The sequence below is a fragment of the Chelon labrosus genome (assembly GCF_963514085.1).
Source record: "Chelon labrosus genome assembly, chromosome: 12".
NCBI lineage: Eukaryota > Metazoa > Chordata > Actinopteri > Mugiliformes > Mugilidae > Chelon > Chelon labrosus.
The window spans coordinates 17,551,987-17,569,311 of NC_140345.1; the positions used below are offsets into that span (position 1 = coordinate 17,551,987).

General features: G+C 38.5%; 1 protein-coding gene across 1 annotated transcript in view; it reads left to right on the plus strand.

Annotated features, from left to right (window-relative positions):
* Nucleotides 1-17,325, plus strand: part of cobl (cordon-bleu WH2 repeat protein) — a 51,383-nt gene that overhangs the window by 15,591 nt on the left and 18,467 nt on the right. The window contains exons 4-7 of the mRNA XM_084557308.1: nucleotides 1,327-1,555; nucleotides 3,409-3,497; nucleotides 3,750-3,821; nucleotides 9,233-9,415. Of these exons, the coding sequence (XP_084413434.1) occupies nucleotides 1,327-1,555; nucleotides 3,409-3,497; nucleotides 3,750-3,821; nucleotides 9,233-9,415 (573 nt within the window). The remainder of the gene's footprint in view (nucleotides 1-1,326; nucleotides 1,556-3,408; nucleotides 3,498-3,749; nucleotides 3,822-9,232; nucleotides 9,416-17,325) is intronic.

The window sequence follows — 17,325 nt, forward strand, 5'->3', positions numbered from 1 at the left end:
GTAAACTTGAATTCAGCCAAGTATTACTTGAATATTTGTTTTACAGTATTAGTTATGGTGTATGAGGAATAGAGGCTGATGCAATCAATGCACTGACTGGCAATTACTCAATTTTGGGGTAAACGCTTGAAACTAGTGGTACACTCTAAACTTGTTTGCGGTTGCAGTGAATTGCTTCTTCTACCAAAGTGCCATGACTTTTATCTGTCCATTTGTTTTTCCAATGATCTGTCTGAAGCAACCAACTGTATCCTAACCACTGGGCAGATTGTCTGAAACCTTTGTTGCACACCATTTATACATGCCTCAGTTGATTTTGGTAAACCACTGACCATCAACCTGCCTAGATTTAAAATGTACAGTACAAAAGATCATTTATGAGACAGACAACTTGACTCCCTTTACTGAGACCAGACTGTATCTGGCTGTTGTAAAGTTCAAAAGTACAATCATGTTTTTATGGTTGAAGAGTCTGGCATATTCAGCAAAGAGTCTGACTTGTGCACCTATGATTAACATGTTTATAGCATTTGTTGTGCTTCTTTTCTGTCAAATCTCTTGTGATCAGGACAAAGGGGGTAATATTATGTCAAATCCCTGTCCCAAGTGTCTTTTGTCCATGGAGCCCAACGTTGTTCATTTTATACTTACAGTCAACTGAATTTGTTTCAGCTTTCAGCTTTTTTTAGATGGATATTTTATAAACTGTCCTAAGGCTTAGGGAGTTAACTACATACATAAAATCAAGATAACATGCTTGTCCACACCCACATGCAAACAAACATCATCATCTTTACTTTATTCAATGTTTCTATTTCTGTCAGAAACCAAAGTCTAACCATAGTTACTCATTACTTTTTCTCTCTGTGTACTCTTCTCATGTATTTTTGAAAATGAGAAAAGAAAATCACACTTTAAAGAAGACCTAAGGAAAGTGTGGCGGTTCACTATTTGTAGTTACTACATTTTAGTAAATACAGTATGCTCTGTATATTTAGAGAGGAGTGCAATTTCCATCTTGATGTCTTTCATTGAACTGTCTAAATGTGTTGCATATGCAATGTTTTGGTTTTTGTTGTTTTTAAATTCCTCCAGTCAAGGACAGCCTCCTTTGTTTTCTTGACCTCCATTTTGTGTAGCTTTATACAATCTTGTTATTGTCGTGGCTTAATTCCAGACAAAGTTTTATTGAAAATTCCTGTTGTGTGACTGCATAGTAATGATTTATCCAGTGATCACAAAAGTGCTCACTAATTAGTTTTTTATCTCAACCAGTCATTTGAAGTAAAACTTATTTTGTCCACCATTCTCCTCTCTGTGCATTAGAAAACGGTGCGTTTGATGGTGAACTACCACAGCAGACAGAAGGCTGTGGTACGGGTCAACCCACTGGTACCACTCCAGGCTCTCATACCAGTCATCTGTGACAAGTGTGAGTTCGACCCTGCACATGTCCTGCTCCTGAAGGACAGCTCCAGTCGACACGAGTTACCACTGGACAAATCTCTGGCAGACCTGGGGATCAAGGAGCTCTACGTACATGACCAGAATCTAGGTAAACTACATAATTTTATCTATGTCATTTTGTATTTCTTTAAATGTTAGGGTTTAGTCACTAAAAATATTGATCAAAAAAATTCTTTTGTTAGTTTGAATAAAATGTCTCTTGAATAAAATGAACTGAAATTCAGTAGAGCCCAATTTTGGTTTGTAACAGAGGACGCAGATGTCATGCTTAAAGCAGCAAGCATAGACTGTTAGCAATACTATAGAATAATTACTTTGTAAAAAATAGTGAATGTACATTCAAACAAATAGCTAGGCATTACGTAAGATCACAACAAATCATTATGTCCCCTTTATGATTCAGCTACATAACAATTAACCTCATTTAATCTAGTCATAAAAATATTTATATAATCTAGATAACAGACATGTACCTGAATGACACACGTAATTCTGTGTCGTGTGAGACAGTTAGTGGCCCCGATTCTCTCTTGCTGTCAAAGTGTATACTCACACTGGCTGCAGATGGATTTGGGGCAGTCTCTGCCATCTTCAGAGCACACAGCACTGCTGCCCCTCAAACATCGTGGTGATGAGTGCAGGAGGAAAGAGAATTTTCATCTAATCTAAATAAACTTATGTAAATATAAGTTGTCCCAGGGGTAAAGTAATTGGCCAACATTATATTTCATCTTGTATGAAGTTTAACTATGATCTTGGTTATGGTTTATTGCCGTGGAGACAGTCCACACCCACTGATAATGCTCATTTCAAAGAGTGTGATCTCAGAGGAAACGCTTGTATTTATGGTCATGAAGGATTCAGAAGGAACTTTTAGAACATTGTGTAATTTTTATAGTCAAGGACTCTTATGTAATAGCTAGAGTTATATAGACAGCATTTAACCTGATTAAAGACGTAACATGTACTATAATGATAATAAATCTTATGAGGAACATGTACAAAGTTACAGGTCAATGTCTTTCTATAGTTTGGTGTTGCCACAATGAATATACACCAGATATTTTATGTCTTTGTGCTAGCGCTATTTTATGATTTCATGTGTTTTTAAACCTTGTCATGTTTTCCAGTTCTCCAGCCTAAAATGGCTTCTGCCCCTGCCCTTAACTATCCAGGTATTAGTTACAAGTCTCGTCTGTCTTAGTGTTGCTGGTACCATTCAAATCCATATAGTTGTTTTACCCAATATTAACACTGCTGCTTGCTCACTAACCCTGCTTTATTACTGCGTTGGACGTGCGTGTTAGTGTGCTAGCTTTTGTAGTCTCAAAATCACTTTTTTGGATTGATGTATTTTTGAGATTTGTGTGAACATCATCAATACCTGTCTTTTTAAATGATTTATTATGACCTTAGTTTGCCTCTAGAACCCAAACAATGAGGAGTAGTTGTCATATTTGTATATTAGTGCCTGATTACTTGCCCTCCCTGTCCTCAAGCCAATAGTGTTACTGTGACACATTCTCATGTATTTGCTTTGTAGACTGTGAAGGTTAAATAGAAGTGGGTCTTGATAGGAAATAAATAAAAGCTACAGCGCCCTCTGCTGAGCAAAATCAGAAGGGTACTCTGTTCACTTTCTGAGTTCAGACTGTTCAACATTTTTCTAAAATGACCAACAAAAATTCATATGACACTTTATGAAGAAAAAGCAAAAGTTGGATTACATGTGTATCAAACTACATTGCTTCCCATGTGAGAATGTGCTGTTAATTCTTTATTCAACTACCATGTCAACAGCTCTGTTAATTCTGTTGCTAAAATAATCTATGCATGGTAATGTGTCTCTTTTCATTATGAGTCTGCTTATCCCTTTCCTTTTAATGTGTGGTTCTGACCATATCCAGTCCAAATGACCACCTCCTGCTGCTCTTTTTGTAGACTCCATTCAGTCCAGCACTACTAGTTTGGGGAGAAAAGGGAAGAAAGGACTACTTGGTATCTTACCGTTCAGCAAGAGGAAATCCACGGTAAGACTCCAGGTTGTTATGGCTGTTTGCAGTATACCACATTTGTACAAGAATTGTGTTCTCATCAAACTGTTGAAGTTTGTATTGTAATTGTAATTGTCTACAAAGTTCTGCACATTTAGGCAAGCAAAATATGAGATTAGAATATCTCGCAAACTAACCTTGAGCTGTGCATGCTGTTCACACTGAGTCAAACTAAATGCATGGATGAACAGTTGAATGCTGCATGTTAGCTGTGCCTTCCATTTGCAGATAGAGACAACGTCTTTGGACATGGATGTCAGTGATGATAATATAATCCAAAATACAGGCACACAGTCCAGTGTAAGTATGACTAACACATCTCACAATGTCAAGATGTGAAGTGATCTAATTTTAACTAATCAGTGAAGATTCGAATCATGTAATACACAGAATAACACAGAATAATAAAATGCGTAAAATATAGTACAAGCCAATACCAACAGCACTGAATACACACACTAGTTTGAACTTGTGATAGACTCTACTACTGCTGAACAGTCAACATGATTCTGGTGAACCTGTTGTAATGTCTGTTACCTGTCTGATAAGAAATTCAGTCTGACTTGGCTGGTCAGCAAAGTTTATCAGTACATACCAATACACAAAATTTTTTTATATTTCTGTGTCCAAGTATTCATCTGTGTGAACGATATTGATACGGTGAAAGTTTATCAGTTAACTTTATGTGCAATATGTAAGTCTGAAATATGAGGGAATTCTTCAGAGTATAGGTCACTGTTGCTCCTGTCCCGTCTGTTGTTGTTGAGTTGTGGTAGTGTGTGCTGATCTCCTCCAGAGGGCAGCAACTGCTTCCAGAAGAATTAGTCGGCAGGCTAGTCATCACAGGCCCAAGGAGGACTACTAACAATGTTCCTTGGGAGTTCTACCCCACATTACCTTTACTTTATCAGACAAACTCAGTTGCCAAAACACTAAGTACACTAGTGAAAACGAATATCTTCTGATAGTATAGGAGTCCTGCACTAAATTCTCTTCATGACTGTTATAATGTTAAGAAAGGTGATAATTCAACTGTATGATCATTTAGAAGGAACGTGTGTTAGTCCAACACTGTACTACAAACCACAGATTTCAAATTGAAGTTGAATCAACAGCTCTTTGAAACAAGTGCCGAATACCATAACCTTCATGAAGCAAAGAGTTAGTGCAGGACTAAATGGTAGCTTCATATTTGCTAGTGTATCTAATAATAAACTGGCAAGTAGGTGTATGGTCATACTAGAAGGACAAGAAGAAATAGTTTTATGTGGTGGTGTGTATATAGCACTTATAGTCAAAGTAAATGACTGAGTGTACAGTCTGTGTTCTTGGCCAATCAAGGACACAGAATGTTCCAGACACAGCATCTTATGTGACTGTTGATGACTAGCTTTGAGGAAGTTCCCAACAAACGGGGTGGGGCTGATTTGGGGGAGCTGAACAAATCATTCGTAAATAGTAGGAACGCATCAATATCTTGTCTATATGTGACCTGCTAAAAGCCTACCGGCAAATAAGATTCACTGATGGCAGTGGCCGATGTTTATCTGTTGTGTGTGGCAATTTTGGTTGTTGTGGTGATTGTATGCTGACTTGGACAACCCTTGTTATGTTTGTATTTAATAATTGCTATGTCTTTTCTAATCCCTTACTGTTAATTTCTCTAAAAAGGTTATAAAGTTGCCTCATAGATTTGTATGACTGATTCATGCTAATTTAAATTTAGATAATCCAGGTATTGTTCTATAATAAAGATTTTTTTTCCTGGTCCAAAAGAGGTAATTTATAACAATAAAAGTAAATAGGACACTAGTAACAGTGAGCCAGTTTTTAATTTAAACATATGCCTCTGCCCAGAATTTCCTAATTGTTACAAATATTAATATAGCTTTAAAAGTGTATTTATTTATTTATTTATTTTGGTTCTGATCAACAATGACAACTTAATGTAGAGGGTTGTACTCCATGAGAGTACACCCTGCAACCATTTCAGTGTAGGCCAGACGCACATTTAGATGCTGCATTAAGCAGCTCTCTACCTGTTATAGCCATAACTTAATCAATTTGGCATTTGATTCTATTAGCTTGAGAAACAGTGCCTGGCTCCCTCTGGTTCACTTCACTGTTCCACTAAGCTCAAAGCTTCTGGTCCGACTCCACCCTCCTGGCTCTTTGTTCTCTGTCCTTTCTCCAACACTGAGCTTTGTCAACATTATCATCTTCTTCATCCATGTCTAAGCTGTCATCCTTTTTTAGTGAATCCCTAGGCAACAGGACGTGATTTAAATTTAAGAACTATTATCGTAACAACGCAGGGCATTATGTTTTACGTAAAGTTTCAGAATATTTTTATATCATTAAGATGTATCTAGAACAGTTAGGTCACAGCTATATCCCTGTTTCCAGCAGGCTTTAATGCAGCTGGGCTTTTTCTCTCTGATATGATTGTTTTCTCAGCCAGGGACTGTTATCAGACCACACACATGCATTTGCACACACAAGAAAACACATGCGCACACACAGACACACAGTCCTATCAGCTTGAAGGCATCAGATTACCCTACCTTGGCTACATTAGTACTAAAAGCCCAGCCTCTTATCTCTAATTGTTCATTAGGGGCTAAACTACTGTGTGTGTCAGTCTGTGTGTGCGTTTGTGGTCTTAACACACTAACATGGTCAGAGAGCACTGGGCTGTTTCTGGTACAAAAAAACAGAATCCGCACTGCCACAGTACTTAAAACAAGATAGATTAAAAAACATTTATCAACGCCGATATTCATTAGTATTTATCAGTAGTAACCGTTTTCAGCGTGGTTGTTATTTTAGTTCCACTTGTAACCCCAACACCCACCTTGGTTTAGAGTGTGCAGAAAGGTGGAAATGGAAGCAGGATAAACTGCACATCTCATTTCAATTTCTAAGCTGGGGTAAGAACCAGCTGGCTGTCAAAAACGTTAGAGCACATTACTACTTTGATCTTGACACCAGAAAGTGTCATAATCCCAGGGCACTTTTTACTGAGTTAAACTCTGTCATCTCCTCCACTCCCTGCTCTTGCTTAGAAGCTTTTATTACTAAATGTGGGGATTTCAGAGATAAATTAGTTGAGACCAGAGCCAGTATTTGAAAATTGCCATTCCTCTGAAAATGTTCAAATTGCCTTAACTCCAACACTCTACCTAATTAATATCATAGTTCCATAATTACCTCCAACTGATTCTTCTACACAATTCTGCTTACTATAAAAAAGTTTTCAAAGTTGTTTTTGGCATTAAAAACAGAATTGAGATCCATCACTCTTTTATGCAGGAGGATTCTCCTCCATGCTAAAGTAAGACTTCCACTGTGACATGTTTGATAGGCATGTTATTTGTTGGTTGTGTGATATATATAATTTGCATGCGTGGTTTGTAGTGGAATAAGACATCCGTGCACTGAAAGGCTTTCCCTGGAGATGCAGTATGTAAGCCATGATCGTACTTATGCAGAGGTTCCTTTTATGTTATTCACTTTGTAATTATGAATGCATTGTGAGCCTGGGTTCCCCCTCAAGTGCTCGAGTACATCTTGTTCTATTTTCCTCTCGCGCTGTTATGACAGATTCCAGATTGTTTACCGGTGTGAAAAAGTAGAAGAGAGCAGGTGAAAAAGTCAGACAGAGTTCATGTGAATTTTCCACTTTGAAAATTATATTTTTGTTGAGGATTCCGGATGGAAATCACATCAGTCCTCTTTTTTGTTCTGTCAGTCTCTGTCTGCCGTCTGCCCCTCACCCTCCTTTCCCTCCTCTTCCTCCTGTCAGTCTATGAATGTGTCAGTCACATAGCACAGTAAACAACTGTTTAAAAACATCACAGAACTGATTTGTACTAAATATTTTGTATCGTCCTTTTAACACCTGCAGTTTAAAATACTCTGTTAATGTGCTTCCATGAATCACATGCATACTTTGTTTTGGCTAATATGGAGATCTAAAATCCTTAAAACAAGTAAGAAGACTGTCTCTATTCATTATATTTATCTTATTTTGTATTTTCGCTAATGCTTTGTTGTGAGATATGTGTGAATGATGTAGTATAGTCAAAGCAGATATTGTCTCCATTCTCAAAAGTTAAAAACAAAAACAATTACGAACATATTCTGGCCATCCATTGCTCTCTTACTTTTTATGTCTCTTAAAGTGTAGTGGAGGGCAGCAAGTTTCCCCCTCTAAAATACGTTTTGCATGTTGTAATATTGAAATTATCAACGGTCAAAACATATTTCAAAAAACTGCAGGCAGTCTAGACTTCTCTCTGCAGGGCTTTTTTGTTTTTTTCTTTTTGAAAGCAATGTACTGTTCCCATCCCTCCCCACTGTGATATGTTCCAACTACGGAAATTCTAAAGACCTGAACTTTATGTTCCTTTTTGGCCTGCTTTTTTCTCGTGTCTAGGCATTGTCTGAACTCATCAATTAATCTGTTTTAAAACATGTTTCTTTTCTTCGATCATGGGGGTGTGAGCTGTGGTTCGGTTCCCCTGTTGTGCCAAGGCTCTGTACCAAGCTGAGCCACGGGAAGGTTCAGATTTTCAGGACCACTTTGGGCTCTCTTTGATCAGATATCAAAAACATTTTTCGTTTCAGTGCTTTAGTCCGGAGCAGCCAGCCTTTGAAAATGTGGTTACACATTCAGCTTGATCAAGTAAATGTTGCGATAATTGTCATGACTGCAAAATGGACTGTATCTTCAGAAATCTGCCCATCCATTGTGTGTGTGTGTGTGTAGTACTGTATATGCAAGTGTTTTTAACTTTTAACTTTTTTAGCTTGAACTTAATCCAAATTGTTTGAACCCTGCCAGTGATTTTGCTTGGTAGAAAGCAAGGTCTGCATCTCTTCAAATTAAGCTTCACCTACACTGATCAACATTATGAACACCTTCCTAATATTGTGTAGGTCTCCCTTGTGCCTCCAAAACTCTTCAGAGAATGGACATGGGCCTTCTGAGGGTGTCCTGTGGTGTCTGGCTACAGAGTGTTGTTAGTGAGGGCCTTTGATTAAGATTAAGAAAACCTTTATTTGTCCCACAATGGGGAAATTAGTTTACAACAGCATACAAGTACTGGCATATATACAAAAAGTACAATGGACTATACAGGGTTTTGAATTGCGCAGATGATTGTCAGATAGGGCACAGATAGACCAGGTGTAACTGGGTTATGAAGTTGTACACAGTACATAGTAAATACTAAAAGTATTAAACCTTGAGGTGTAATAATATTTCACATATTATGAGTGTTCGTTGTGGAGCCTAACAGAAGCAGGAAGGAAAGAAAGAAGTTTTGAATCTTTCCTTCACACAGCGAGGGTGAAGCAGTCTGTCACTGAAGCTGCTCCTCAGTGCTATCAGGTCGCCCTGCAGGAGATGGAATCATTGTTCAGCAGTTTAGCCAGGTCTCTCCTGTCACCCACCTCCCTCACATCCCTTTGGGTCCTATGGGTTGAGGGGAGGGGCCTCTTTAGGCCAGGCTTGTTCCAGTGCATCTCACACATACATGATCAGTTTGGGATCTAGTGAATTTGGAGGTCACGTCAACACCTTGTGCTGTTTTTCATGTTTTTTGAGTTTTCCTAAATCACTTTGGTGTTTTGGGATTCACTTGAAACCAATAGCACAATGTACTCAAAGCTTTTATACCTTAAATATATATTCTGTCTACCCACAGGCTATGTCCACAGTGTCTGGGATCTCCAGCATAGAGGACCGGACCAGTACCTTGGGCCAGTCTCAATCAGTCATGACTATTTCCAGGATGTCTCCCAGGGCTGAATCCAAGAAGAGGAGGGCTCCAGTACCACCTGGCAACATGACACCCAGCACTGAACAAACTAGCTTTGAGAGCTATCAGGTAATGTGATAACAAGGAAGTGTTACTTTGGGGAAATTTGGAGCTGGGAGGTATTGTGTATGTCTACTATGCCAAAGCAATAATTCACACTATGCTTACACAGGTAATGTAAAATCTGTCATGCACTTGAAAATCAATTCACAAATTAACTATACTTATAGTACACTGCCAAGGCAAAAAAAAAAACCTTCATGCTGTTTGAACCATTGTCATCTTGGAATATGCCCGTGCCATCAGGGAAGAAAAAATCCACTGATGGAATATCAGTATATTCAGGTAGTCAGCTGACCTCATTCTTTGGACATATAATGTTGCTGAACCTAGACCTGAGCAACTGCAGCAACCCCAGATCATAGCACTGCCCCCACAGGCTTGTACAGTAGACACTAGGCATGATGGGTGCATCACTTCATCTGCCTCTCTTCTTACCCTGATGCACCCATCACTCTGGAACAGGGTAAATCTGGACTCATCAGACCACATGACCTTCTTCCATTGCTCCAGAGTCCAATCTTTATGCTCCCTAGCAAATTGAAGTCTTTTTTCTGGTTAGCCACACTGATTAGTGGTTTTCTTAAGGCTACACAGCTGTTCAGTCCCAGTCCCTTGAGTTCCCTTGGCATTGCACGTGTGGAAATCTTTTACTTTCACTATTAAACATAGCCCTGAGTTCTACTGTTGTTTTTCTTTGATGTGATTTCACCAAGCGTTTAAGTGATTGCTGATCACGATGAATCACGATTTTTTTTCTGACCACATTTCTTCCTCTAAGACGATGGTTCCCCACTATCCTTCCAGGTTTTAATAATGCGTTGGACAGTTCTTAACCCAATTTTAGTAGTTTCTTCAATCTCCTTAGATGTTTTCTCTGCTTGTCGCATGCCAATGATTTGACCCTTCTCAGACAGACTAACATCTTTTCCACGACCACGGGATGTGTCTTTCCACATGGTTGTTTAAGAAGTGAGAAGCTACTCATTGCATCGGTTGGGATTAAATAACTTGTTGCCAGATGAAAGATAATTGCCCATGCAGTAATTATCCAATAGGAGGCTCGTACCTATTTGCTTAATTAAATGGGTTGTGACAGTCAGTGTATTAATATGCACTTCCTGTGCACAAAAAACTTTAATCAGGATTATAATGGATTATTATGACACAAAGGTCCTAATCCTATAAAATGTTTGACACCCTTAGCTTTCATAACTGACCTGAACAAGTACATCTAAAAGCTGCAGTCTCTCTTGACGCAGCCTTTCCTTTGGGTGTTTTGGCCTGGAAGTTAAAGTGACCTGTGTTGCCTACATTGGAGCAACAGCTCCCTGCAGTCTCATTATAGTGTTATGATGGCATGCTGGGAAATGTTGTTTAGCAACCAACATCCTTCCTCCCTCCCTCTCATAATAGGTTTTGTTTATTTCAAGGAGCTGGTGTTCTCTAAGGATGTTATCGAGCTGAAATGTTGTTCTCAGCAAAACATGGAAAGTTGTGTCTTTAAGTTAATTGAGTGAAATGAACAGAGCACAGAGGGGCAGAAAACAATTCTGAAAAATATTTCATGGTACTGCAAATTAAAGCATCAAGGTCTGATTCACAGACCTTAACAATTGAGGAAAGCGCTTACGCCGCAAAATGTATGAATCCATTTTCACTTCAATGTATCCCTAATTAGATCAAAATATTACACTATAGGTCTCTTTTAGTTCATAATTTTTTATTAAGAAATGTTTTTAAAGATTAACAGTTATTTAGCTACCAGTGGATTTTTTGGGAAGGTATAAATATGACATCATTTTAAGATGCTTTAACTTGTGGTGGCGGGAATGGTAATTTATCTGTCCTAAGAACTGTGACAGTCACCAGGGCTAAAATACTGTCACCCTACTGTGACTCACAAGGGCAGACAGACAGAATAAGAGTTAAAAAGGTTATCTGAGGATGTGATCACCCGTCTAATAATAGATTTCTCCATCTTTCTCTTCTCTGAACTGTTACTGTGTCTGTGCACAATGTCTCATGTATGCACGTTGCAAGGTCATACTGTAGAGGACAACTCCTCATGTTTCATTTCTCTGTTTTCTAGTGTTACTTGTTGAGCTCAGAGATTGAGGTCAGGCTATTGATGTGTTCAGCTTGTCTTATCAGAGGTTCAGCTCTATGTCAACAAGAGTCAGAGTTATTCAAACATGTGTATGTCTTTTAAAGTAAACTCGGAACAGCAGCTTGTTAAAAATACAACCTATATGTTGGCTTGATGTTGGTGCATTTCTGGACATTTAGGGGATCAGCATGTTGTTTGATAAATGAATAAAGGGATGGAAGGTTTAATTATTGGCTGATGTTTGACAAGATGATTAGCCAATGTCAGCCCAGGACACAGCAGAAGAAGTGTGAGGTGTTCAAAGATTAGCAGCATGCTTGGCTTTTATTTGTTGAGTGAATGTGATTAAAAAGGATTTAGTTTCATGACAGTGAAGACTGCCATAACAGCCAGGTCTTATCAGGACAGTTTCTCAGAAGCATTGGCATTTAAGAGCTCTGCATGACTTGAATTTGTGGAACAATTGTACATGTCAAATCAAATTACATTGCAATCAGAAGTTGTACTTTTCCATTTGTATGAAATTTGGCGTTGTAGTCGCTGGAGGCAATGAAAGGGTACATTGGGGGGAAAAAAAGGCACACTCTGCTTTTCTTTAGAAGAATGCGTCCTCTTATAAAATTTCAAGCTTGAGTGAAAACAAATATCACGCCATAGCTTTTATTTGTCAAGGAAATGGTCCAGCTCTTCTTGCGATGACACACACTAACAATTGTCAAATGAGGCAATAGTTTTTGCCGTATTTGTTGGGTTTTGCTGACTCAAATTTGTCATGCCCTGAAGACATTTTCTCATTACAGAAGCATGCGCCACCTTATGTCTTCATACGCAACATGTGTGTTTGAGAGAATGAAGAAACATAGGTACATGGTAGCAGGTCAACTGGGGACAGCTCTCTGATGACTGTCCTCATTATAGACCTCCCTCTGTGCCGAACAAGCTTAGGTAGTCAACTAATTATGACTTACCAGGCACAGTAATGGACACTGACATGGCAATATAAGCTTTAAGAATGATGAGATTGTTATAACGAAGCTAAATGGCTTCAAATAGCCATTGGAGAGGCAGAGATCACAAAGGCCGGTCATTTAAATCATAACGGTAACATAGTTAGATTAACATCAATGACAAAGTTGGGAAGATCAGAACCCTTTTATGCTCATGATCGTCGACATATTGGTCAAATTCTGGGCCACTTTTTTATTGAAAGATAACCAGCCAGCAGTTATTTTCAACCCCTATGTCCATTGCGAATGATAAGTATTGGATAGGTGGATTTATGCTACATTTAAGTTTTCACTGTGTCCCTCCCATTTGCACTTATTGCTGTGATTTTGAAGACTAAAATTTCAAAGCCATAATTTTCAGTTCACTTTCACATATGACAACAACTTGGTCATTGAATTTAGGTATGTTAGTTGACTTTCCATGTTTAAGCAGACTTTCTTCTGGGTTTGAGGTCAGTAAGACTCTTGTCTTGTCCTTATCATCATGAGGCGCCAACTCTCTCCTCTGTTTAGACAATGTAGTTGGAAATTTGCCAAACATGTTCTCTGCAGAGAGGGTACCTCTGAAAGTTGTGGATCTTGGTATCACTGACTTCAGATTATGAGAAACTGCCTCCTTCCCATAATGCCATGATTTATTATGACTGGGAGCAAAATAGAATGGTCTGTCAGAACCCAACCCTGGTCACAATGAGAACTTAACAACTATATTTATTATTTTGTTATATTTGTAGGAGTCTTGGAGGAAGAGAGGTTTACGGTTTTGTTTCTTCAGCTAAATTATCAACCATTGGTTCACAAGTTTCACTCTATGAGAGGACCACATATGTTGTGGAATATGAGTTGAGAGAAACACAACATGTTTTTATTTCTAGCACTGATAGGTTCCCTTTTATTGTGGTTTGAAAAGGAAGACACGTCTACACTGCTTCTTGTGACAGAGGAACTGAGAGAAATTCTGAGCTTTCTGCTTCACTGCCCAGTAAAACAAGGTGTTCTTGAGTATGTACATTTGTCTTCTTGTGCACTGCTGTGAGGATGTGAAGAGTTGATAAAGCGAGAGAACAAAATGACAGAGAACAAAGATCAGAAGACAGAAACTGGGTGACATTTCACAGAGACACCAAGTTGAAATAAGGTAACATAGGTCTTTTAAGGGTTTTAGATGTACATATTAGATTGTCCAACATACTGTAAATAATGTTGCACAGGTTTTTAGCTGTGGGGTCCTGTTTCTGAAATGCAGAAGGGCTTACAGCGTGAAATCTCTTTGGAATGAGCCTAGAACTACCCTTACCTTGCAGGAGGACATGACTGGGTAAAAGTTCAGCTGAGGACAAGATGTATTAAAGAGCAAGGGTGAAGGCGTAATAATATTAACGGCTGTAAGCAGGGCGTCTGCAAGTCTTGTCATGTGTAAATGTTCTAAAATATATCACCTTTCTTTAGTTAAATATTGACTTTTTATTCTAATTTTGCTGCTCCCATGTGTCAGTTTAACTGGCATCGTTGGACTCTCATTATTACTCTCACTGGGCTAATAACCTACTTACGTCCCTATAATGCCCAGTAATTAGGGGATTGCCAGGATTGTATGGATGTGTAAAGGTCTTTCTTGTTTTTAACAGCAGTCACTTGTGAAATCTAAAACCAAGGGAGGGTGAAATGAGGCAAGGGTTAATTTTGTTACTTTGTTTGCTGAGACGTGTAAACAATAACAATAATAGTAATACAATAATTCAGAGTAATCAGTATTTTGTGTTTCATTTATTAGTCTTAGAGAATGCAGAGTTGTTGAGTTGGTATTGAAAGATGGCAGGGAACCTCTTTTTTTTTTTTTTTTAAACAGCCATCCATCAATCATGTAATTATCTACAACAGTAGCTAACTTTAATTTGCTATTACACGCATCTTTGGTTCAGTCAGCCAGTCAGACAAAACACAAGTTGTAACTGGATCTGTCTGAAGCACTGTAGAGTCACTTTTTTTTCTTCCTTTTGCTTTCTTGCTTGCAAGGCTTAGATTTGTTGAGATACAAACCTGTTAGAAAACAATCCTGTTTGTTCCTGATGTATGACATCAATAAAAATTTGGAAGGATAAATGCAATTTTGCCAAATGGCTCTAGTGTATCGTTCCACATATGTGAAGGAAGAATATCTATTAGCATTAATTAGGAGCACAAAACAGGCAGCCTTTCCTTTGTATATCTCCATTGTTTTTGTCAGTTTGTGCTACAGCACAGCAGGTGCTCTGGCTCTAGCAGGACAATGTGCATTTAACATCTTTCTCCAACAAGGCCTTGATGTAAGTGGCAAAAACATGTAGAGGTCAACAAAATTGTCAAGTCAGTTGCCCCAGCAGAATCTTCTTCTTTTCACCTCCTACACTCTCAGGCCATTGTTGAATTCTGCCTTTGTCTATTTAAACCCTATTTAAATTAAGATATGACGTATTCCGTGTACTATATTCCTGTTGGTATTGTGCTTGTTGTGACAGCGGTAAACTGTAGGCACTAAATGTTTCTGTTCTTATTCACTGACCTTGAAGATTGTGAAAGTGTGAGTTGGGGTCAGGACCTGGGGAACATGTCCCCCTCCCATGCGGATTATGTAGGACAAGATCTGTTTGCTCTTGTGGCTGTCAAAACATCTTATGCATGAACGCAGCCAGCACAGACTGTACAAACAAACGAAACAAATGTATTTTAGTCTCAAACCATTTGTGGTTATTTCTGAGTGTGCGTCTTTGGTTGTGGTTTTGTGTTTTAGAGTTAGCAGAGAACAGGTAATCAGGGTATGTTGCAGTTTTAGAGAGGCAATCGTTGAAAGCAATTTAGCAATGTATACATGGCATGAACCTTTTATTCAGATTGCATGTGGAAGTAAGTAAAACGTGGAGTAATGCTGTAACAGTGTCACCTCGGTAGAAGCTTAAAAGCCTCTTGTTTGTGGTGCACATGGAAATAGGGTGTGATCAGAAAGAATGCATTTTGCACAAACTGTAGGTAGGCGTGTTTGTGACAGTCATGGTAATTCACATACAGTAATCCTTTATAAACTTAGTACTCTTTCTGTCAGGTTGCACTGACAGTTTTGGGGAACCCCTAAAGAGTTTTCCTCTTGACTGTGAATTCATTCAAACTCCATATGACAAAATGAATACTAAAAAAAATCAATCATGGGAAAACAAGCAACCAAAAAACTGAAGAGCAGAGTTGTTTGCAGTATGGTTTGAAATTGACCAACGGATATAACTGTGATGTGTGCGCAGCAAAAATCTAAATGCTATTTTTACTAGTTAGCATGGAGGACTTCCAGCTCGCCTTTAGCCAGTAGGAAGGGTCCAATAATATCTATGTGACCAGTTTAACACAGATTTTATAAAATCACACAAATGGATCTGGCAATGATCCACATATATATTGGGATTCTTAAAGTTAAACTCATTTGTTTCTGGGAGCATGAAAATCTTCAGCGATATGTCTACTTGTATTGGTATTTAAAATGTAAATCTCCAGGGCTTTCTATGGTCAGACTCTTTAAAAAGATGCTGATATTGTTCTTAGTTATTCCAGTGTTTTGCATACACATATTGGTAAACTAGCAGTAACAGATGGTCCTGAGTGAGTTATTAGTGAATGCAAAAGTTGTATGTGATGTCTGACTTTTCGGCGGCTTGTTATCCTTGTTTGCTGTGCGTTACTGTGGCTTTACAGCAGATGGAACAGAGACTGTTTTCAAGTAATAAAGTGACTCACCAGAGTAAAGGAAAGGCTGTTAATATAGGCTACCTAACTATTTAGCTTGTAAGAATCACTTGTTCATATTTATTTGCTCTTTCTAGCGTTAATGCAACAGTGGGAATGGGCATGATCACACGTCAGCTGTTTGAAAAATATAAAAGTGGAAAGACAAGCAAAAGGCGGTTGTGAGGTTTTAGGTTCGCTTCGATTTGTGCTGGATGATTGATATGTTTTTGGCTTAAGGTAGAAAGAGTTGAGTTATACGGCGCTAATTATGTGCACTTGCAGTTTGACTCAGCGCTGTCTGAAAAGATTACCTTCTGTGCAGTCAAGCACTACCTCGGTCTTAAGGACCATGACTACGCGGTGAAGAAGTGGGCTGCTCAATTCAAACTTGGAAGAGAGAGCCTGGACTCTCCTCCACACAGGATATCACTGACGAAGCGATTTGTATGCTCCACAACTGCTTGGCCAGTGTGTCCGTGTAAGAGGAGACTGTGTTGAAAAATACATTTGCTCTGTTGCACAGATCTAATATATGCAATATATTTTTTTTAATGACTCCTTCTACAGTACTTGATTGATCAGCCTTCATATATTGGTGTACCTTTACTAAATAAAATGGCAAAATACAATGGAAATAAGTGTGCCGTGTAATTGACCTACCCTTAAAAGGCAGATTGCATAAGACACATTCTCCATACGTCTCCTTCCAATGGTCCACATGGCTAGTAAATAACACTAGGTCACCACAGAAATACAGCAGCTAACAGGTGCACCACTGTGTTTCACAACATGTACACACATGAAAATAAAGTCCTGGGTAAAATCATTACATTTTTGCTACATATAATGAAATAATGAATTTTTTCCATTGTAAAAGTTAACCAATAGCAAGCCAGCATTTTAATTTGTTTATAATTTTATGAGTGCCGCTCCTATAGTGCTACTCTGCTCTGATTCCGCCAACTGCTCGCCCAAAATGCACTGTGCATTTGAACACCACTGCAAATAGTGAGAGGGTGAAGACATTAAACATAAGTCTTTTTTATCATACA